Source organism: Epinephelus fuscoguttatus, linkage group LG17 (genome assembly GCF_011397635.1).
Source record: "Epinephelus fuscoguttatus linkage group LG17, E.fuscoguttatus.final_Chr_v1".
Classification (NCBI taxonomy): domain Eukaryota; kingdom Metazoa; phylum Chordata; class Actinopteri; order Perciformes; family Serranidae; genus Epinephelus; species Epinephelus fuscoguttatus.
The window spans coordinates 38,395,773-38,419,007 of NC_064768.1; the positions used below are offsets into that span (position 1 = coordinate 38,395,773).

At 43.2% G+C, this 23,235-nt stretch overlaps 1 protein-coding gene across 4 annotated transcripts; it reads left to right on the forward strand.

Moving 5' to 3' along the window:
* Window positions 1-3,056: 3,056 nt before the first annotated feature.
* Window positions 3,057-22,994, forward strand: khdrbs1b (KH domain containing, RNA binding, signal transduction associated 1b). 4 transcript variants are annotated; one of them, XR_007451467.1, is made up of 11 exons: window positions 3,057-3,491; window positions 5,500-5,621; window positions 6,808-6,924; window positions 7,338-7,484; window positions 11,019-11,152; window positions 13,078-13,318; window positions 13,753-13,820; window positions 14,196-14,254; window positions 16,346-18,187; window positions 18,669-18,736; window positions 22,933-22,994. XR_007451467.1 is itself a non-coding variant. In XM_049602104.1 (9 exons), the coding sequence occupies exons 1-9, from the start codon at window positions 3,398-3,400 to the stop codon at window positions 16,450-16,452; spliced, it is 1,089 nt and encodes a 362-aa protein (XP_049458061.1). In that variant the 5' UTR covers window positions 3,057-3,397; the 3' UTR covers window positions 16,453-18,658. The 4 variants fall into 4 exon arrangements, 1 of the variants encoding a protein (XP_049458061.1); XR_007451469.1 differs by having other exon boundaries at window positions 16,346-16,534; XR_007451468.1 differs by lacking the exons at window positions 18,669-18,736; window positions 22,933-22,994 and having other exon boundaries at window positions 16,346-17,975; window positions 18,079-18,658.
* Window positions 22,995-23,235: the final 241 nt, after the last annotated feature.

The following is a 23,235-nucleotide window of genomic DNA, read 5'->3' on the forward strand; positions in this document are numbered from 1 at the left end:
AGTTGTAACAGCCCAGTAAAAGTCTGTTCGGGAAGCTTGCATTTTTAGTTGCACACGTAGGAAATGCTGATGAATTAAGACGGTCAAACAGAAGTGGTGGCTACAAGAAGGAAGCAGCATCGTTGTGCCGTACTTCAGCGGGACAAATGTTTGTGACAGCCATCTGAAACGGGCAGTTCAGGAGGAGACCTTCGCCTAACATCTGTTGAAACAGATGGTCTTGTTTGTTATATTTATACAGTTTCAAGAAAAGAGTTTTGGTGGATTTTGGGAGACAAAACGCAATTGACTTTCACTACATTCTTCTGCTAAGGTGTATGGTGTTGAAAGGTGCACTCTGTAGGTGTGCTAAGTGCTGAAATAACTGTCCCCCATCCTTAATGAAAACACCTATGGTGCATGCACATAAGCGCATACAGGTGTGCAAGTTCACAGTCGTGCAGTACACCAAGGGTTGTGGTTTGGGAGTTTGAAAATATAAGCGCCGTACACTCAGGATGAATTGTAATCACTTTGATGACTTCTTTAATATAGCTCTATCATCAGGACAAAATTATTATCAAATCCTTTAATTTATAGGCCCACTAGCAAGAATAATGTAATTCCCATCAGCCTCAGCTGTACAAATGTTAGCATAAAACATGCTAAACTAAGATGTTGACCATAAATAATGCACCTGCTAAATATCAGCACATTAGCATCGTCAGTGGGAGCATGCTAGCATGCTGACATTAGTATTTAGGTCAAAGCTCTACTGTGCCTATAACTGCAACCTCACAGAGCCTCCAGCATGTCTTTTGGTCTCGTTATGCTGTAGTTGTAAAAACTACAGTGAAGTAGCACAAGGAGCTGCTCAGAATTTTATTAGTTTGACTTTTAGTGGAGTTTCAGAATCCCATGATGCTTTAAATGCTGTTTCGCAGGCTCCTCTACCCGAACAAGGATAAAACTCCAAGGGAGCACTGAGTCCTTGCCATTTTTTGGAGTCTTTGGGGCATGAAAAATGGTCAGATGCAAAGATCTAGAATAGCAGTGGCTTATATAAGCCTAACCCCGGTGTTTACCCCCTTCCATCTGCCCCTGTTTACCCCAGACTGTGGCTCTGTATGTTAGGGGACAGGGGAAGTCCACACAAGCAGAAGGCAAGAGCGCAAGCTATCGGATTGGAACCCCTCCACCTGCCAAGAGAAGTAACTCTTCCTTTTATGAGCCAATTGAAATTCAGCTCACAGCCTATCCATTCTGTCAATGACAAGAGGAGTCAGGACAACCTTGCAACCCCCAACACTAATAACACTGTAACGGTCAGAGATAGATCAAGCTGAACGCTGATAGTTAGAGCGGGTCTTCGGCCTCCCATAAGTGTTTATTGCAGACAATTTTTGCCTTCATTTGTTTTGAGCAGATGCATTCCTGGGTACAGCTGCGGTCGATCGTAATGGTTTTCACTCTGGCAGCGGACTGACAAATGACCTGCAGTTTTTGCTGTTTGTTCAAAGAGCATCCGCCTGCACATAATGCATTCTACTGTATATGCTTAAAGACCCAATACACAAGGAATGGCCCGCACTGCTTTGTATGCATTAGACCAGCTCTAACCTCTGACCTATTGCGCTCCACTCAGTGGCGTGACAGGTTCATTACCACCGTCTGAAACGCAGGAATCAATCCTTTAGAGTCCGCCCCAGACGTTCTCCTCACTGCGCTTTTCACTTTCACATAAGTGTTTCTGAATCAATAGAAATGGAAAGGAAAAATGGGAGATTAGACAAAGCACAGGCTGCTTCTTCTTCTGGTCCCAGTTTCATCAGCAGCAGCATCTTTCCAAGACACACTCGCTGTTATGATCGGCACCGCCACTAAGGGACAGTAGAGAGCCTGGAATGAAAGTGCCACATCTTCAGGGCACCAAGTGAAATTATATTAACAAATTAAACACTGAACATATGTCATTATCTATCATTATCCTATTCACGATTCAATTAATGCACACTTGATATGAAAATCTATTACACTGCAGCACATAACAATTCACTGCATATTAGATTTGGAATATGATCCGTGTCTGTAATTTAGTTTCTATTCACAGACTTATTCTGTTCTATTGACTAGTATTGTCCATCTATCTATCTATCTATCTATCTATCTATCTATCTATCTATCTATCTGTCTATCTGTAACAGTGGACTCCAGTGTTGTCTGCAAAGATAAGAGTCCTAGACCTTGGATATCTTCGGAGACGATCTCTGTTTATTCCTTACATCTCTGATAGCAAGTGGCAAAAACAAAATCGTCCGTCAAGCACAGCCATACCAACTCGAGCCCCTACTGAAGCATAAAATGAACTTGAAGGAAGGAGACACCACTTTATAGGTGGGGTACCCCCAAAGGTGAAGGTAGGGGTACAGAAACTGGGTGTCAGATGTTCCACATATTGACTACGGAGGCCTGAGAGTGTCAACTGTAAAAAAAATTGTGTAATTCTAATACTTAATACTACAAATTTGATTTTGTCACACATATTACTGCTGTATAACTGACCCTGTTACATCTCTATCTATCTATCTATCTATCTAGTTGACAAAAAATGAAATCCATGTTTCACCTGATGTCCATTGCCTTAACCCCTTTAATTCTAGAAAACTCTATGGACATCACAGCAAAGCTACCTATCACTGATCAGTCCACTCAGGCACCTCTGGCTCTGATGCACCCAGTGCTGCAGCGGGGAGTATACACGGGTATATGGGGTATACCCACATTGTTTTCCAGAAAGCCAAAAAGACACTGGAATATATGGGAGGTTAAACCCACCTCATCAAGTACCACTACACCACTGGATACACCTGCAGTCTACACACACCTTTCCACATGAGTCCCCCTCAGAGCAAAGTGATCCCAGTGGCTGGGCGTCTCTTCTATCAGTCTGGACCTTTTATTCTACCCGTGCCACACCGTCCCGGGGCACACCCATACCAGTACTGACAATCTGATATTGGGATTATCGCTCCTGGAGGCGGCGCGCATCAACACAGCACACAGTAGGCGGCGTCAGTCCGGAGAACTACGTCCTTCTGAGCTCACTTCCGCCGGCTTGAGTAGGATCACTATTCTACCCGTCTCTCACAGCTTTTGTTCTCCCATTTCCATCCAGTCAGCGCTGCTGAGAAGAGGGAACCAGCCAGCTGGGGAGAGCATCACTGACTCCAAGTACAGCGGACCCGTCCGTCGCAGAAACGCCCGGTAGCCACATGCAAAGCGCCGTCCGCACAGAGGATACGCGGCACTCCGTAGTTACATAACTGGACTACTTCTTTTTCTATTATTGTTGGGCTTTTTTCACGCTTTTTTTTTTTGTTGCACCGAAACTGACTCCCCCCTCCTGTCTAAACTCAAAATGGAGAACGACGAAAAATATCTCCCCGAGCTGCTGGCGGAGAAGGACAGCCTGGACTCGTCGTTTACGCACGCCATGAAACTTTTAAACGCAGGTAAAGTTATATGCTGTTTATCGTTTTGTCTTTCAGGATGTGCTCGTGAGTTGCAGAGTGGCGCCATTCGGCTCGTGAACGCACCCAAATAAACGCGCACCTGCACGGTGCCATGTGTGTGCGGACGGGACGCGGAGTGCCCCGTAAACCGCGGCAGAAACACCGCTTGTATACGTCAGTGACAGGAATATGTGTGTGTGTGTGCGAGGCATGTGGGGGTCATTAGATAATACATAATGAGACTGTAAATAGCCCAGAGCCATCACAGCACCACAGAGGGAGACACACTTTCAAATAATCATCTCAATAATTTCCGCTTCCTCTCGCGCAGCTGCGACGCAATAACATGTTTGCTTTAAGTGTCGGAGCTCGCGCGCAGTGTCAACTTAAAAACTCGGACTCTTTCCCGGACGAGGTGTTGTCTCTGACGGGCCCCTGTTGAGCTCATTGTGTGGCAGGTGTGTTGCGCAGCATCTCAGAGATGTGCGCCACTCTCCGTGACTCGGGTCACCTCGCCACTTCAGAGCCGAGACGCGGCGGCCTCTTGGCGGTGACAGAGACCTTCAAGTGCCGCTGTCTCCGGGCTGCTGTCCTGTAGCTGTGCAGGAGAGGGGACCAAAGAAAAGACTGCCTGTGGTATCAGTTATTTCCCTGTGGTCGTCACCCTGCTCTGAGAACATGTCTTCTTCTATATTAATATTTTCTGTATACATTTTTGGAGGACAGCACCATCACAGAATATGACCTGTTATAATACAGTGATGCTGTAAGATCATGTACCCGGAGGTGCAATAAGACAGCAATAAAGTCACTACTGAGCAGCACAAATCTTCACAGGAGCTGCTACAGAAAATGAAAATACACAAACATCATTAGGATATTATGGGATAGCTGCTGGGTGCAATAGATCTGCTAGTTGAGAGATTATTTTGTTTCATTGCCCATGTGCTCTCCCAGAGATTGTTCTCCTGCAAGCTGCTTCTTATATGCAAGAGTCTCAGGTGCCTGGTGTGCAGGTTAAGCTGGTCTCTTTGTCTAACAGGACGTGTATAATCTAGTGTCTGAAAATGAAAGTGATGCAAAAAGACAAAGGTTTGACATCCACTGAGGCTGCCTCCATCTGCAGCTGGTGGACTGCGGTGCAGCTGACATGTTTGCACATCGCAGGCTCCGGAGCTGTCATGGCCAGGAGTGAGGAGGTGGTTTGAGATGAAGAGCTGTGATGGTGTTATGAGTGCTGGAGACTTTAGGTGCTGTGCCACATGGACGAGGCGACAGAGGGAAGAGCTGATGGCTTAAAAAAAAAACGTAGCTGTGAAAACTGAATATTCTGTACTGTGGTGTGGAAGATTCAGGATCACTGATGATTCTGACAGTGTTTTTGATTCTTTAGGTTAGCTCGCAGAGGTGATGTCTTCACGTGTCTTATTTTGTCTGCTCAGCAGTGCAACACCCCAAAATACTCTGTTCTGTTCCCCATTAAATAAAGCAACACAATCTCACATCAGAGAAGATGCATGCAGACTCTGTTGGTGTGAAAAATGGCTGAAACAATTAATTTCTCATCAAAGTCTGTTAATTGGATTAACTGTTTTAGCTCTATTCAAGATGTTGACACATCCACAAGACGTTGCTCTCTCATATACTCCCTCATTATCTTGTATTTATCTGGAGGAGCCACTGTTTAGCATTCAGTAAACACTGATGTCAGTCACAAGATGTCAAGTTGTCTCAGTTAAAATTAGCCTGAAAAGCGAAAGTGTTTCTTAGATGTCTGGGATCTGTCAAGCTGCAGTTGGAACAGCTGCTAAATGTAACTTCTGTGTCTAAAAATAGGACGATTTTCAACTGAATTTTGCAAAGTTTGAACTCAGACACTGACAGCGTGTGACCTGCAAATCTCCAAGTTAATGCTTTCTTAATCATGTAAGTGCAGAAAAATGCTCCTCATTACTGAGATGTACTGTGAATCCTGTTTGCCTGAACCCAGCTGCCTCTCCCCTTCTAGAAATTGATAGAATCCAGAAAGGCGAGACTAAAAAGGAGGCAGAAGCATACCTGGACCTTTTCACAACAAAGAACATCAAACTTAAGGAACGAGTGCTCATACCTGTCAAACAGTACCCGAAGGTGAGCCCCTGTCTTTCTCTCCCCTTCTTCTTCTGTCCTCTTTTTTCTCTCCCCCGTGAACCCCCCTTGATTTAATTTATCCTGCAGCCGGGTTTCAATTACACAAAGCCATGGGGTTACTTTGGAGTCTCAAATTACTCCTCTCAACCTTGATCTTTACGCCCTCGAGTATAATTACAGCCGATACCGGCGTGCTTTAAAATATCATAAAAAAAAGATCAAAATGTTAATGTAACTCTGGGTAGGATGGCTCTATATTGCAGAGGAGATTCAGTCTGTGGAGTGAAGTCTTACTTGGCTTTATCATATAACCTCAGGTGTATTCATCCATAGCAGTTCAATCTATATCTGGCTCACACATTTGGCTACATTGATTTTCAGGTGGTTTATGACGTTGGAGAAGGCATGCGAGGGCATAAACTGTCCTGTAAAACTCACAGAGCACATTGCCAGTTGCATAATTCTTCATTTGCATGTTGTTGAATTTATTTGCATCAGTTGGAGTCACCTAAAGTTTATATGGCAGCTGTCTAAAGCCTGTTGTGTAACTTTAAGGATTCGGCTTGCCTTCTGATGTTGACGAAAGTTGGGAGACGGCGCTTCTTTAAGATTTTAACAAGAATAAGATGTATAGACGCGGCCCCATCTGGAGCATCAGATCAATATGATGTAGGAGTCTGGTCTGCCGGGTAAGGCAGCCTTCTGATCTTTAGAAGCCTGTCTTAGTTTGCCAGATTTAGTTTTAGTCGGTACATCAGTCAGGCGGTGTCAGGGATGACAAAGCTAATGAGTGGTTTCAGATTACAAAAGCTACTTTTACAGCTCCAGGAGGAATTGCTTCCTTGGGGGCAACACTTTGCTAAATGTGTTTAGCAATGACAGCTAATTGTAGGACACATCATATACACATGGTAATCACTCTGCTCCAAGAGTGAGGAGGTAAAGATAGCAGGTTTTGATCACGACTTGGTTCTGGCTCAGTGCTCGGATGATTGTGGTGAATAGCAACTGACGGTGTTCCAGCCCTCAGGGGCCCGTATCGACCCTCTCTGCTAAATCTACTACTTAAGGCTGCAGTGTGTGCAACAGGACCCCTGACAGTGATTGCTCCTTCACTCTCTTGGTATTAAACTCACCTCTGCTTTGATTGTCAGGCTAATTTTCTCCTGCTTTGTTTTGCTATTAGTTCAATTTCGTGGGGAAGATTTTGGGACCTCAGGGCAATACAATCAAGCGTCTGCAGGAAGAGACCGGAGCCAAGATCTCTGTGCTGGGCAAAGGATCCATGAGAGACAAATCCAAGGTAAAACACTCTCTCTCACACACACAGACACATACACACATCTGGTGTTACACACCTGTGAGAAGGGTACCTGAAGCCATAACACATCTGGCCTGTACTTGAGAGGGATGTCAGGCAGCGAGCCCAGATGGCGTCAACTGGCAGGATAGCTCAGGTGAACGTAAACGTAAAGCCAAGGGCATCCACGCTCTGCACATCTGTTCCAGGAATCTTCAGGATATCCCGCTAAACCTATTATCCACCACTCTGATGTAATTATTAAGCTATATAAAGGAAGGGAATACCACACCTATGCTCGCTGCCCTCTGAGGCGGGTGAAATGCGATTACTTCCTGCATAATTCATTTCATTTTCAAGTTCGCCGCATGCTCTCGTTGACTCCCTGACCGTGTGTGATGTTGCCCTTGTCTCAGGAGGAGGGGCTGAGGAAAGGCGGAGAGCCCAAGTACGCCCACTTGTCCATGGAGCTGCACGTATTCATCGAGGTGTTTGCCCCCGTGCCGGAGGCCTACTTGCGCATGGCACACGCCATGGAGGAAGTCAAGAAGTTCCTGTTTCCTGTGAGTCTGACTTTGCTGCATTGATGTGTTTCTGAGTGCTGCATTTAACAGAGGAGAAAATCGAGAATAGCTGAAATATTTTTGACCAAAAACCTTGATATCAATATTGCAGCTATTCTGGGGTTGAGTATTGGTGCTTCCACAAAATATTTACACAATGAGATTTTTGATAAATAATCATCAGTAATGTTTATATAAGGACTGAGTGGGTAAAGGCAAATAATAGAACAACCAAAACAGTCTGTTAAGTTCAGAAAATCACATCACTTTACTGTAATACAGCCTTTAAAACCAGAAAAACACAACAGAGTATCACGATATCAAAAATCTAAGACGATATTACAGCTCCACAATTAATCAAAATATTAACAAAACTGCAATATGACCCGGCAAAATGTCCAAATTGCAGCAGCTGCATTTTTTAATTAAGGTAAAATGTGTCACAACATACCATTATTAATAAAGTATTGTGGTGTTACAGAGATGCACAAGCCTACAAATTAATTCCAGATGTAAGAGAAAGCGCTCGTCTGGTAACGACCTCAGAGAAAATCACATCATCGTCATTTTTATAATATTGTCAGTGAAAATTAAATGCAAAAATTACTGTTCCCACTGAAATTGCAACGTATATCACAAACACTTTAACCGTCAGAATAATCACGACAAGATTTTTAATTTTTTTTGGCATATGGTGCAGCCTTTGATAACATCTAGTCTCATATCACGATATCGTTATAATACTGATATATTGCCCAGCCCTATCTAAGAGTTATTTTTTGTCATTAATTAAACAGCTGATTATGTATTCCATTAATCATTTACACTTAAAAATGTCACCAATATTGACAGATCTTTCATTTGTAAAACTGTAGCAGGAAAATTTTGAATTTCTAATTGAAGAAAATGGTTAAATTAGATTTCTTTTATTTTCTGTCGGCAAATTTTCTGACGAGTTCTCAACTTAATCCTACAAATTGAACTCTCATTAGCCCAATATTTTCTCTATTAATTGTTTGGTTTATAAAATATTAATTTGATTATTGCGAAAAATGCCTCTTACAGTGGCCTTAAAGCCATAGTTAATAACTGTCACTGTATTCGCACAGCACTATGTGAGACAGATAATCTGTAAGAAAAAAAAAAAACTATATTCCTCTGCCTACTCTATTATCTTGTAGCGCCTCTATGGCCTCACCGCACATGAACGAAAACAACCAATCAGAGCAGAAGAGTCTCTAATGCAGCTGTCAGTCATGTCAGTCGCTGATCGGGAACTGCGGTCAAACTGTCAAACGAGGCAGCGCTCATCAAGTATGAATCAAGATTCTGTCACTGAGTCGCATATTTCTCACCTCACATGTTTCAGAAACAGATTTTAGTGACTGTTGAACTGTAAAATGAGAGCGTTGGTCCGGCTGGTGGGCGGTGCTTAGCACTCCGGGCAGTTGTTTCCAACATGGCGGCTGTGTCACTTTGTCATTTTACACAGATTTATACTTGATCAGCAGTTTGAACGCAGTTAACGAGCAGTGACTGACAGTGGGTTAGTGGCTCCTTGGCTCTGATTGGTTGTTGTCAATTTGCCGCGGTGGATTCTAGCAGATAGAAAGAGGAGCAGGGACATGATATTTTCCATGCTGTCTCATGTACTTCTTTCAGAATAAAGTGATAAAGTTATTTTTATAAACGTTACCAGCTGTAGCTTTAATCCCAAAGCTGATGTGTTCAGATAGTTTGTCTCATCAGCAGCCTAAACCTTGAAAACGATTGAATCACTTTCACAAAGGACAAAGAAAAACACCAAATCGTCACAACTGAGGAGCTGAAATTGGGGAAAAGATTGAAGAAGGTTGAGAAACCCCGCTGAAAGTGTTCCTTGGTAATTGACTGATGGCGTGCCTCTCAGAGAGGTGGAGCAAATCGCAGCGTGTAACTAAAGAAAGCAACGTAACGTAAAGCAGCTTAATGGGACGAATCAGGTCGTTTGGACTGTGTCGGCGGGTCACCCCTTCATCTCACTCTCCTCCATGTCTGTTCATCACTGTGTCTCTACCTGAGTCCCATTCATTAGGGAGCGAAGAGAATCAGCTTGGAGATGTGGAGCTCCCAGACAGATATGTGGCAGAATTCACCCCGCGCGGCCCACGCTTACTTTATTAGTTTTGTGCTGAGAGATTCTTGAGCGCGGGCCAACCCGGTCTGCTGCCGAGCCCGGCTGAAACCCACAGCGCTCTAACAATGGCTCGTGCCAGAGCAGGCCAGTAGATGCCCACATTTTTTAATTAGTGTGCGGGGTGCTATAGAAGAAAGAATCATTTGGATCAAAGGCGAGATGAATGGGCTGATGAACCAGTCGTGATGTTGGTATTGCAGCGTTATGTTAAAAGCTGTTCCCTGCAGAACCTGTCGCTACAATTTAAGGCCCTAATCTGTCAGGCTTGACGGCCTTCATTTGGAGCCGCGCTATATTTAATAAATGACTCAGAAAATGGGTGGATGTGATTTGTTGGTGAAATGTTTTATGTATTAGCTGTACTCCTCCTCAGGTATTCCAGAAGGCTTCGACTCTTTTGTTCTTCCTCATCTTTTTAATATCCGTATATGTCTTTTAATGTAAATGCAAAAAGCGTAGCCTTGATCCCTTTGAAGAGCTCGCGGATCCTTTTAGTTCTCGACACTGACACTCTTCTTCTTTGTATTTTCTATAGTATGCAAAGTCTAAAGAAGCTTAATTAATCTAAACACCTTGACGGGTAAAGACATGTCACCACAGCGGCTTGTTAAATGCAGCTGCAGTCACACGGCTCCCCGCCTGAGATGAATTTGTAATCAGTCAAGTGGCTTGTGTTTGCTTTTTTGCTGCAGATAAATTGAAAGCTGCCGTCTGCGCTGCATATTGTAGCACCCACCTTCTTTTTCACCATCATTAGAGCTCGGTCACCATTCCAGGGACTGATTTATGAGAAAGAATTGATTGGGTCACGGTGCAGCCCTCGAGATTGCTCCCCAGAGAAAGACGGTGGATCGTGTTGCGGGATTTGTGCTGCTCAGACAGGCAGCCTCACTAATCCAGCCCAACTTATTGTTTTTTTCCGGGGCTGGAATAAGGTAACCGTTGATGCAGTCACACCAGACTTGTCAAGAAGTGCAGGGAGAAGTGATTTACATTTTGTGCATGACTGAGAGGCACAGGAAGGCAGCGAGTGTGGATGGATGCTTTCCAACCTCCCACATCCACGACCCCCCCTACCCCCTTCTCTTTAACACTGAGTCACCGAGACTTTTTCTTCCACTCGCTCTGTTAGCCATTAGGGGGATGCCGTGTTGCGAGCAGCGCTGTAATTGTGTTTCACTCCTCTATTCATCGTTCGTTCTTCCAAGCCGCCTCCATTTCTTCCTTCTTCTCTCTTTCTGTGCTTTTCATCTGTGCACCTTCACTTTCCCATGTCGTGTGCTCCTGTTTCTCACCCTCTCTCTCCTCTTTTTATTTTCTTCCTCTGTGTGTGTGTGTGTGTGTGTGTGTGTGTGTAGGATATGATGGATGATATCTGCCAAGAGCAGTTCATGGAGATGAGCTACCTGAACGGAGGCCAGGAGCATGGAGCCAGAGTCCGAGGGGGCCCTCCGGTCAGGGGCCGCGGAGTCCCTCCTGGTGGAGCACACAGGTGTGTGGAAATGCACGCACACACACACACACACACACACACACACACACACACACACACACTGAGTTTCTCATATAACAGCTGCTAGGTCACTGAAGAAATACAAAGACTCTGTTGTTCATCCACTACCGTGTATATGTATATATATGTATGAATGAAAATGCTGAGCAAGGCTGGAGGCAGAATTATATTTACTCCTCATTGTGTAATTGTGCAGTTTTTGGTGTATTTATGCTGAGGAACATTTTGTAGAAGCATCTTTGACTTAAGATACTTCTGGCTGAGAACATGGTACTTACCGTTAGGAGAAACAGCTTTAACTGTGAGTTAAAGAAATATCAAGGAATCTAAATCAGTCTCTGGCCACAGAACATCCCAAAGGTCCCTAAATTGTTCCTTCATGTTTGTTTCTTGTGTACAAATGTGAAGGATCATGTGGTACAAATGTTTTAAAATAAAAAAATGTTGAAAAAAGCTTGATATTTTGGCAAAAAAAAGCCTACTTGCTATTTTGCCGCAAGTTAGATAAGAGGCTCAACACCACTCGCAGATCTGTATGGTGTATCATAGCTGGAGCTAGTAGGCGGTTAGCTTAGCTTATCACAAAGACTGAAAACAGGGGGAACAGCCAGTTCAACTCCGTTACAAATTCCACCTGCCAGCAACTTGACAGCTCTCTAAGAAACATTAGAGGTGGAGGAAAAATAGATTCACTTATTTTTTTCTACTTTTTTTTTTTAATTGTTTTTTTTTTTAATGCATAAATCTATTTAATTCAAATGCGGAAGGAGGAAGAAGCACTTCCTCAAACCGAGAAAGCAGCAAACAGCAGACGGTCCGACGACGGACTTTCAGCTGCTTGAATAGCAACTCAGATTTAGCTAGCCCGGCGCAAACTTTCTGTTGCTGCCAGTACACATGTTAGACCCAGCCCGCTATGGACCCCAGCACACGGGTTTGTGCTGGCTGAATGCAAGTTGCTGCAGCTGCTACTGAGTCCGTCTCCAGAGCCTCCGCCCAGTCTCCTCCTGTCTCCAGGCAGCAGGGAGAGTCGGCGGGACTGTGGGGTGGCGAACTGGTTAATTCTTGTCTCATTTGTGATCTGATAAACAGAAAGGGGAGAGCAAATCAATGCACTGAGTGCACCTCTACAACCGAACAAGATTATACTCATTTTAAATACTAATAATCAAAAATAAAAAACAAAAATTAAATAAAGACATCAGTGGCAGTGCGTGTTGATATTTTTGCAAGCACCACAGATAATTCAATGTATGGAAAACACTGCGTGCTCTATGAGCAGGGACGGCTAAATGTACCACTTTAAATTTACTTCCTTGTACATGTAATTTACATTTTAGTAAGTAAGTGAAGTTTTTTTATGAGGCACTTCTCACATAGCAAGGTTACAAAGTGCTTAATGGAATGAAATAGTTAATAATAAGACCATAGAAACACTAATTAGCTTATTTTACACTTTTCTATACAGTATGTGTTCCTGCTGAAATATCGGACTTGTGATGTGCATTGTGTCTGGGGATATGTCTCATGATATAAAGTCTCTAGAAGTGTATGATTCAACTTTTCCCCAGGGTCTAGTGTTAAAATTGTGAACAAAAAAATCATAATATCATAGCACTTAAATATTCGAAATACGTATTGAATTGGCACACAAGTATACAAATAACTCCAGCCCTAATAAACGTGTTATTGAAACACAGGAGATGTAACTGATTTTGTTGCCCTCGGACAGATCGGGTGAAGTTAAGCTAAGCTAGTTTAGCTTCATACAGAGGCATAAGAGTGATATTGATCTTCTTGTCTAACTCTTGGCAACAAAGTGAATAAGCAGTGAACGAGTTCCTACAATGCAGAACTTTTCCTTCAAGTGGAACACCGTATAAACTCAGCGTTCTCTTCTCCAGGGGGAGGGGAATGCCTCCTCGCGGTGCTCCTGCCAGGGGAGGTGTGGCTCGAGGCGGCCCAGCCAGAGGTGGTGCCGTGAGAGGCGTCCCAGCAGGCCGAGGAGGACCCCCAGCAGCGCCCGCCAGGGGAGCCTCAGCACCGCGCGCCAGGCCCCCAGCCGCCGGACCCCCCCAGAGGATGGCGCATCCACCCCCCCACCAGCACACCCCTGCTGCAGCTGCTGAGAGCTACGAGGAATATGTAAGTACAAGACGCAGAGGAGGGTCGGTTTAGTTTATTCAATTAGTTTGTGTGTGGACGTCCTCAGCACAGTTATTCATGTTTTTATCATTCAAACAAGTTTAGTCAGGAGAAGGTGAGAACTGTGAGGAGTAAGTAGTGCAACAGCCAAAAGATGAGTTTATCTGTGGAACGTGACTGCGTCAGATTTGACGTGGCTGAATCTGACCTCACCACTCGTGTCTCCTCTGAATCAGATTGTTCTTGGCGCTCTGTTAGCTTTGAGCTGCTCGTCCGTCAACACAGAAACAAGTGATTTCGGATGCTCGAGACATAAGGGGAGCGTGTCTGCTTTAGTACAAGTGTAGTACTTTGGGGACATCTTGACATTCATGATTCATGAACAAGCTTCTCCCGATGTCTCACTCTGTGTCTCTGTTTCCTCCCCTCTCCAGGGCTACGATGAGAGCTACACAGACACGGCCTACGAGTCATACGACAGCTATTACAGTCAGCCGCAGGCGTGAGTGATTCAGACGTCTCTTTGGTTTTCACCTGCTCCTCTCAAAGTGCACACACGTTGCCTAGTTGCTAGTTTCACTCAAAGGAATTTGAGAGCAGCAGAAACACTTTTTAGCCACTCTGCACAAATTCAGCACTGATGGTACTTCATGTTTCACGCTTTGGATGGCGGTGTTATTTAGGAGAACCAGCCGGGACTAAGATGTTTCATGCTACAGAGCCAAGCTTTGATCTTATTCATGGAAGCCAATTATCATCCCCCTAGACATTACAGTCAGCAGCTACTTGAAGTTTTTCAAAGATTAAAAGTGATGTTTTTCCTTCTTCTTCTTCTTCTTCTTCTTCTTCTTCTTCTCTCCCTGTTTTTGACCATCAGAGAGCCAGAGTACTACGACTACGGACATGGAGAGACCACAGAGTCATATGAGTCATATGGTGAGGAGAAACTTTATTCACTGTCAACAAGGATGACCTCATTTATAGTTAAAGAGATGCTGAATTAAAAAGTGTGCTCAAAAAAGTTAGCAAAAAACTTTATTTTTAATTGTATTTTATTTGTATTTTTATTTTCTAGTCGTGTCGTATGCCTTATTTCCCTACGCAGTGGAATGAATACATTTTTATTTATTGATTGGTTGACTGATTTGCATAATGTGTCCAGAATTTGTCAGATTCAGGTCTAAAAATATCAACAGCCCATCACACTGATCTTATTGGAGCAGGATTTAAAATGATTTTAAGGATAACTGGTCAAAATGATGTTCGATTTCAAAGTTAAAGCCACTGACTGGTAACTTTAAAGGGACAGTCCACCCCAAAATATAAAACACATATTTTTCCTCTCACCTGTAGAGCTGTTTATCAGTCTAGATAGTTTTGGTGTGAGCTGCAGAGTGTTGGAGGTATCGGCCGTAGAGATGCCTGCCTTCTCTCAAATATAATGGAACTAGATGGCACTCAACTTGTGGTGCTCAAAGCGCCAAAAATAAATTTGAAAAACTTAACAGCAATGTGTCTTTCCAGAAATCATGACCTGGTTACTCAAGATAATCCACAGACCTTGTTGTGAGCAGTTTCATGTAGGAACTATTTTCTTTCTAGCAAACTACACCCAACAACTGTATCACTGCGCAGAAGCAAGTGTGCATCTGCTGCTAGCTCACCTAGCACCACTGAGCTAACTAATGTTACAGCTCAGCCGAGGAGGACGGCATTAATGTTTACAGGGTTGGAAAACCTGCCCGGTAAAGTCATGGAATTACGAGAAATCATTAAAAGTCTTGGAAATATGTGTGTAGGGTAATCTTTTGTGGATAACCTTCCATGTAATGTATAGGGCTGCAACTAATGATTATTTTTATTGTCGACTAATCAGTCGATTATTTCTTGGATTAGTCGACTAATCATTTTTTCAAAAAATGTGTTAAAATGTTGAAAAATGTCGGTCTGTCTCTCCCAAACCCCAAAATGATGTCATCTCATGTTTTGTTTCGTACTCATTAAGGGTTTTCGTTCACCGTCATGGGAGAGTGTGTAAAGCTGCCAATATTTGAACGTAAGAAGCTGCAATAAGAGTATTTTGGGGTACTTTTCAATCAGACTGATTAGTCGACTACTAAAATAGTCACCGATTATTTTAATAGTTGATCGTTGCAGCCCTAGTAATGTAACATAACAGTAAATTTATTTTCTGGAGCTGTTGACACATGACATAGCCCTAATATGTGTCAATGTGTGACAACATTTTGTTTACTGTCACGTATGTGTCTTCATTTTCTCGCCGCGTTCTTTCTCTCCCGTCATGTACATTAGCTGAATCTTTGAAAAACACAGGGCAAGTGGGGCAGGCTTTTTTTTATTATGGGTCCTTGAAAAGTCATGGAAAAGTTTTAGAATTTTGTTCATGACAATTTGTGGGAACCCTGTGTTTACATCTAGCACTATAACAAGCTTGAGCCTCTCGTCCATGAGTAGATGCATGCTTCCTTCTGCGCGGCGATAGTTAGTGGGTGTGGTTCAGTCTGTGGATTATCTTGAGTGACCAGGTCATGATTTCTGGAAAGAGGCATTGCTGTTGAGTTTTTGCTGCTTTGAGCACCACAAGCTGAGTGCCATCTAGTTTCATTACATTGGAGAAAAGGCAGACATCTCTATGGCCGATATCTGCAACACTCGGCAACTCACACCAAAACAGTCTAGACTGATAAATAGCACTACAGGTGAGAGGAAAGATATGGATTTTAGGGGGTGGACTGTCCCTTTAAAGGTTCCCTGTAGGTCTCTGTTTTACTTGTGTCGGGTGATGCCATAAACAGTCATGCCATTGGTTTCATTTTATTCCAACCCATTTCTTCAACAAGGATACACACAGTATATTTTGGTGAGAACCACTGAATGTAAATTTTATTAACAAGGAAACTTCACAGTGTCCCTTTAAAGTCCACTGACCCAAATCGTTTTGTGTAATAAAAGTTGAAGTGGTTTGAATCGATATCTAATAATATTTTTTGTGTGTGTTCTCTGCAGGCCAGGATGACTGGAACGGGACCCAGCGACCAGCCGCAGGGAAGGCCCCTCCCCCCTCCAGAGGTGCCAAGACGCCTTACCGGGAGCACCCATACCGACAGTACTGAAGCGGACTCACCACCCTTAACGTGTCGCCCTGACTACCGCCTGTCTACCACGGCAGCTCTCGCTTTAAGCAGCCCGACAAAAGTAATTGTCCGTTTTGTCTTTGGTTTGGTCTTTTCCTTCACTGGACTTTATACGAGAGAGCAAATTGGGAACTGAAAATCGGAACTGGTTTTTGAGATTTGACCGCAAACCCCCTCCCCCGACCCCCTACTCTGTCGCACCAACCAACCAACCACCTAACCAACCAGCCACCAACCCCCAATTAGACGGGTTAGCGATGAGAAGTTGGCGTCCTTCTTTTGTTCTTTTTCATTTGAATTTTAATTTATTTTGCTGTATTTTTTTCTCTGACCCTTTTTACCCCCCTCTGGCTTTTTTTGCATTGTTGATCTTTAATTTTTTTTACTGTTTGGGAGTAGTCATTTCTAGTGGAATTAGTGGCTCATTACCCACTTGTCTAAGGAATCCATTTTAATTGTTTTTAAATACAAAGAATCTGTCGAGGGTCAGTTGCAGATTCCCATTTAGGCTACATTTCAAAATTCTGTTAATATAGCCAAATAAAAGACCTTTTAAACTTTCAATTATGTAATATAGAAACAAAAAAACAATCTTAAATTAAGTGAAGGTTAAAGAATCAATGTTAATGGAATCAGTGCAATTCATTCTTGATGATGGTTTGTTTTTAAATAGTTCTAAAACGTTGTCCATTTAGACTTAGGCAGCAATATTTGTCATTGTACTTAGAGTTTTGAAATATAGCCCTAATAGACACTGTTGAGATGGACTGTCCTCATATCCTCAATTTGTTATACATGTTAAAAATTAATTTTAAGACTCTGAAGACAAAATGTTTGTTTAATGAGCACACGGCCGAGAGACGGCCTCGTGTTATGCTAACGACAGTTCAGGTCTTCATTTTGTGATCTGATTCTCTATAAACTGCATGCACAAAGTACACAAAGAAGGATTGGGACAAAAATCTCCACATGGGTCTTCTCTTTCTACAGAGAAGGGATCCTGCAGCTCAATCCGAACTCTTGTACATATTTTAAAACATCCTAACTGTACTTATTCTGCCACTAGTATCTGTACCCTCTCCATAAAATGCATTATGCTACATGTGTAAGCTTGCCTAAATAGGTTACTAAATCTGTCCAAAAGATGTTTTGCAGCAGTTTGTCAATAAAGCTTAGTTTGTTTTTTATGAAACTTAACTTGCTTTATTTGTTTCCTGTCCTAGTAAAATTCTGAAATGGCCTTTTTTAAACAACCTTCAGCAGTCAGATGTAGGTGTTTTCCTTTGTTTCTCATTCAAAAGCGCATTTTAAATCTAAATGAATGTATTGACGTCTGAAGACTTTAACCCTACTAAATGATGTCTTGATTGATTATCAAAAGAGCACAACTTATTCTTTCTCTCTCTTTCTATACTTTTTAAAAAGGACCCAGAGGTAAGACCTCTAAAATAACCTGGATAGCTTCCTAATGTGTATAGAGTTCTAAAGCATTGAATGCCTGGGTATGTATAAGACTTTTTCAATCCTCTTACCTGTGGTCGTAATCGTTAATGAGAATTGCTTTCATAGCATCTGAAAATTAACTGAATTCAAACCACCATTCAGGTCTAGGCTTCATTGTCATGAATGACGCTGGCGCGATGGCTACTTTAGTACAGAGTAATGGCAGTGCAATGGAGAGGATGGTTATAACCTAGAGAACTCCACTGTAAAGGTAACCTAACCCTAAATGTTTAATTTCGTAGTGTGTTTATCCATTGACATAAACTTGCTGGTAAATGCGTACAGTTTCTTAAAATATCATTACAGTCATGGCAACAAAAAAGAATCACCTCAAAAGTAAGACAAACGTAACTTCCAATATCATACAGTAGTGGATTTTATGTACCAAAATAACTGTTCTGTGTACTAACAAAATCTATTAGAATAGTGTTAATGCAACTCTTGCTAAAATGAACAAAGCCAAATCTGTGTCAATATCTTCTGTACAGTTGAGCTGCTGTTACTTTTTTTATTTGCTGTGTAAAGGTTGCTTACTGTAATATTTAAAATGTTCTGCCTGTACAAAGTTATCCAAAAAAAGAAAGCTTGAGTTGCATGAGCATATCTTCTCCTGTAGACATTGCATGATCTGTCTCAAGTTTCTCCCAGTGTTTTTAGACAGGGTATTGATTTGGGCTTTGTCCTTCCTTCAGGCACAGCTATCGGTCACTGAGTGCCCGGAGACTGACAGTCTGCTGAAGTGAGACCGTACAAACCTCAGGTTGGTCCGCCGCACCTATTTCTGTTTCCAAGAGTCATACTCCTGCTTTCTGCATGCTTCAGCACAGCAACTCACGGCAAATGTTTTCCTCTTTACCGACGGCAAGCTTAAAGGGATAGGTCGGATTTTTGGAAGTGGGAATATATGAGGCTCTTATCCGTAGTTACATACGGTAGATGTCGGTCAACCCCCCCAGTTTTGAGAGGCAGGCTGGAGTACAGACAGGGAAGCTGAGCAACGTACTGCTGCGGACGAGGGCAGCAACGAAATCTATTCCAGCTACTTGTAAAAGTCTGAGCTAAAAAGTCAGTCAATCAGTTAAACAGGGTTCCAATGGTCATAGAAAATCTGGAAAGTCATCGCAAGTTTCACAGTCACGTTCTCCAGGCCTGGAAAAGTCATTGAATTAGTAAAAATCATTGAAAGTTTTGGAACTGTCATGGAATTTTGTTGTTTATAAAGTTACGATAATCTTCTGTGGATTGGTACACGTCATCTAACGTAACGGAAATGTATTTTATTTAGCTATTGACATAACATAGCTATAGTATGTGCTTATGTGTTACGTTTTGTTTAAAGGTAGGATCTGGAGGATTTTCAAAAACAAAATATAGACATATACAAATGAAATCCTGCTTAATCATCACCTATGGGCTTCTACTCATGTGTGGTGGTGACTCTGTTTGCAGAGCTCCTGCCCTTTAACTGTATGTTTTTGTGAGCGCTTCTGGGCGGAGATTTCCCCAGCCAATGAGAGAGCGCAGGTGCCGTGCCCGAGCGTGTCCAAGCATGTCCGAGCGTGCACCAGCGCGAGCCTTGCCTGAACCTCTTCTGTGAAGCCTTTTTCCATACCTCCAGGCTCCGTACACCCGGGAGAGTTGAGCCTGATAGGACGGGCCAAATTTGTATGTGTGTTTACAAACAGCAACTGGAAAATCTTCCAGATCCTACCTTTAACATCATGTTAGTTTTGTCGTTTTCTTCCATCCTGTATGCAAGCGAGATGAAATTATTTTTTAATAGAGTTTGAATCTGATGTTTGAAAAACGCCCGGCAAAAGAGAGAGAGAAAAAAATCTTCATTGTGGGTCCTTTAAAAGTCATGGAAAAGTTTGGAATTCTTGTCCTTGAAAATGTGCGGGAACCCCTGTTAAAGTGTACGCTATATTATTTACCTTTCTGTCAGACAGCCCGTTTCGACAGGGAAGCTGTTAACGGCTTCACTTCATGCTCTCATTAAAGGGATAGTGCACCCAAAAATGAAACTTCAGCCATTATCTACTCACCCATATGCCGATGGAGGCTCAGGTGAAGTTTTAGAGTCCTCACATCACTTGCAGAGATCCAAGGGGAGAGGAGATAGCAGCACAACTCCACCTAATGCAGGCTGACGGCGCCCCAGATTCAAACGTCCAAAAACACATAACTGAAACCACAAAATATCTCCATACTGCTCGTCCGTAGTGATCCAAGTGTCCTGAAGCCCCGACATAAAAAGTTGTTTGGAAAAACCTCATTTGAACTCTGTTTTTAGCCTCATTGTAGCCTGTAGCTTCAAACAACTTTTTATGTCGGGGCTTCAGGACACTTGGATCACTACGGACGAGCAGTATGGAGATATTTTGTGGTTTCAATTATGCGTTTTTGGACGTTTGAATCTGGGGCGCTGTCAGCTATTAGGTGGAGTTGTGCTGCTACCTCCTCTCCCCTTGGATCTCCGCAAGTGATGTGAGGACTCTAAAACTTCACCTGAGCCTCCATCGGCATATGGGTGAGTAGATAATGGCTGAATTTTCATTTTTGGGTGCACTATTCCTTTAAAGCCACCAGACTCCATTGAGAAAAACTCTTTTAAACACTTAAGTCAAAAAAACTAACACAAACAAACTAACTGATGGAGGCAGCGGTGCACCAGCAGCTCCATGTTCAGTGATGTTAAATCGCTGTTTTTCTCAATGGAGTCTGGCTTTGAAAAGATTGATCTAACGGCTTTAGTTCGTCATCAGAAATTGTTGTCTCACTATAAAGTAAAGCCATGAAAATATTCTAGGTTTTGCTGCTGCTGCCATCTACAGCAGTACATCGCTTAGCTTCCATGTCAGTACTCCACCCTGCTTCTCTAAACTGGGGGTGTGCCAGCAGACACTGTAGGTAACACACTGACTGTGGATAAAGCCCCACTTCAAAGATCTGAACTATCCCTTTAAAGATTGATTTTTTTTTTCTTCCTTCCAGGCAGCCATTAGTGTCCATTTATATTGATATAATATGAAACAACTTGCATAGATTTGAAACTTGCATGTAATCCATTATTTTTTTTGTCAAGCCTTAATTGCCTCTGTAGCGAGCAGGGCTCATTTTGGAGTCTCTCCCTGATGGCACATTCATCGGACACTCAGACACCTGAGATCTCCGTCTGCTTCCAGACAGCAGCCTCTTTATTTGGCATTTTGGGAAATGCACTTATTTGTGTTCCTGCAGTGAGTCACGTACACTAAATACACAGCCAGCTGCTGGTTAGCTTAGCTTAGCATCAAGGCTAGCCTGGCTCTGTCCAAAGGTGACAAAATCTTGCTTCCGTACTAAAATTGATGAGTAAAATTGTCACATCATTTTACAGGCGGGTAACCAAGGACTTGTAACATCCTGGAATCTTCTCTGGTTGCCTGGCAACTGGTCCCAACCAGGAAACAGTCACGTACCTCCCTGTAAAACTGCAAATTGTTGTTTTTACACTTCGTCTCTTGACTGTTACCTTTGGACAAAGCCGAGCTAGCTGTTCTTCTCTGTTTGCAGTTGTTAGTCTCACTGGCTGCTGGCTGTAGCTTCATATTTGCTGCACAGACACAAAGACACATATTTGGGTTTTCCAATAATGCCTAAATAATGCTTTTTAGCAGCTGAAATCACCACCGAGGAGAGTTTTCGGTCCCTGCTTGCAGCACCAACTTTAACGAAGCTGACAAATTTCTCCCTTGTGATGGATTAGCCATCTCGAGCTGTAATGTGAAGTATACACAATTTGTAGGTAATGGTCCTAAACATTCAAAACCACTGCTATGGTGCTTTTAACTTTCCCATTTTCCCAAAAGACCATTGTGCAAGAAACTTTGCTGCAGATGCCTGCGGGCATTTCAGTCACAGTAACATTATGCAGCAGCAGCAGCAGCAGCAGCACGTTCATGATATTCACAGCATTTCAAAGGTTGGTTGATTCTGATGATTGCCCAGCTCCTGTAAGTCGCCTGGCTTTTGACAGCGGCTGTGAATTGGTGTGCGGCCGAGCTAGCCTTCAGCAAGTCTGAGCGAGGGAGAGCGCGTCGCCGGTGTCAGTGTGGTCTCAGGGAAAGTGACTAATGAGGATCCGTAGCTCTAGGCTCTCTGACAGAAGGAAAACAGGAGCGAGACTCTGGCGATTCCCGAAATGGAACCAGCAGGAGGAGAGAGGTGTCAAAGGGATTTCTCACGATGTCCTATCTGTGCCTTGAAGGCAGGAAGAAATGAAATGGAGGCTCAAGAAGTAACGCTTGGTGGTCAGACTCTGAGAAACATAACTGTTGCTGGCAGTTTAGTCGAGGGAAGCTTGATAATGAAGCGCTGAAGAACATTTTGAGATGTGTTCTGATTTAAAGGTCACTCAGTGGTTTGCAGAACGTGCTCTACACGACAGCTTATAGACACTGTTTAAAAAATCCAGTTTGTGTCGATAAAGCAGCTGGTTTGAAATTCTTTTCACCCTCAGAGCCAAATTTGACTATTTAAATATAAAATCCAAACACTGTTCATCTTTAGACTATTAAACAACCTTGGATTACCAAAGATATGTCAGGTCCTTGCCTCTCATTGGCTGTTACAGTGACATTGCTGCAAAATAATCCAAAAACTGAGACCTATGGCCACATTAGCTGTTGATTAAAATATGAATGCACTCATCCAAAATCAGTGATTATGTCTTACTTAACAAAATGCAGCTTTGCTACCCTTGAAGAGCCATGCTGCTTGGCAGGAAAATGACCTTTAATTATTACAGCCACTGCTTAAAAATCCGATAAAAAAGAGGTTCTTTGCCAAACACTTCCTCTTATCTGTCATTAAATCACTGTAAAGTAAAGGAGGATACGTGATGTGAAGCAGCGTGCTGTGTGTCCTCGTGGACTCATCCCGATGTCTCCCCTGTGGTTTTTGTCTCCTCTGCAGTGAAGCCGTGCACGGGAGCAGCTCAGCATGAAGGAGGTGGTCAGACGAAGCTCTCAGGGTTGGGGGTGGGGGTGTGGTTGGAGGGGTGGGTGGGGGGGCGCCCTGTTTGAAGGCAGGCCCACGGCCCAGTTCTGTTCCTGGTTGGGAGGGGCTGTTGGTGGCCGGCTGCCAAGTGACCCACAGGAGCCAGCTGATGAAGTGCGGGGGAGAGGAGCTGGCTCAGACTCCCACTGGAACAGGACTAAGACTGCAGCTGGTCAGCCAAGACACTCAGCTCGCTGGAAGAAGCAGAGACTCATTTTA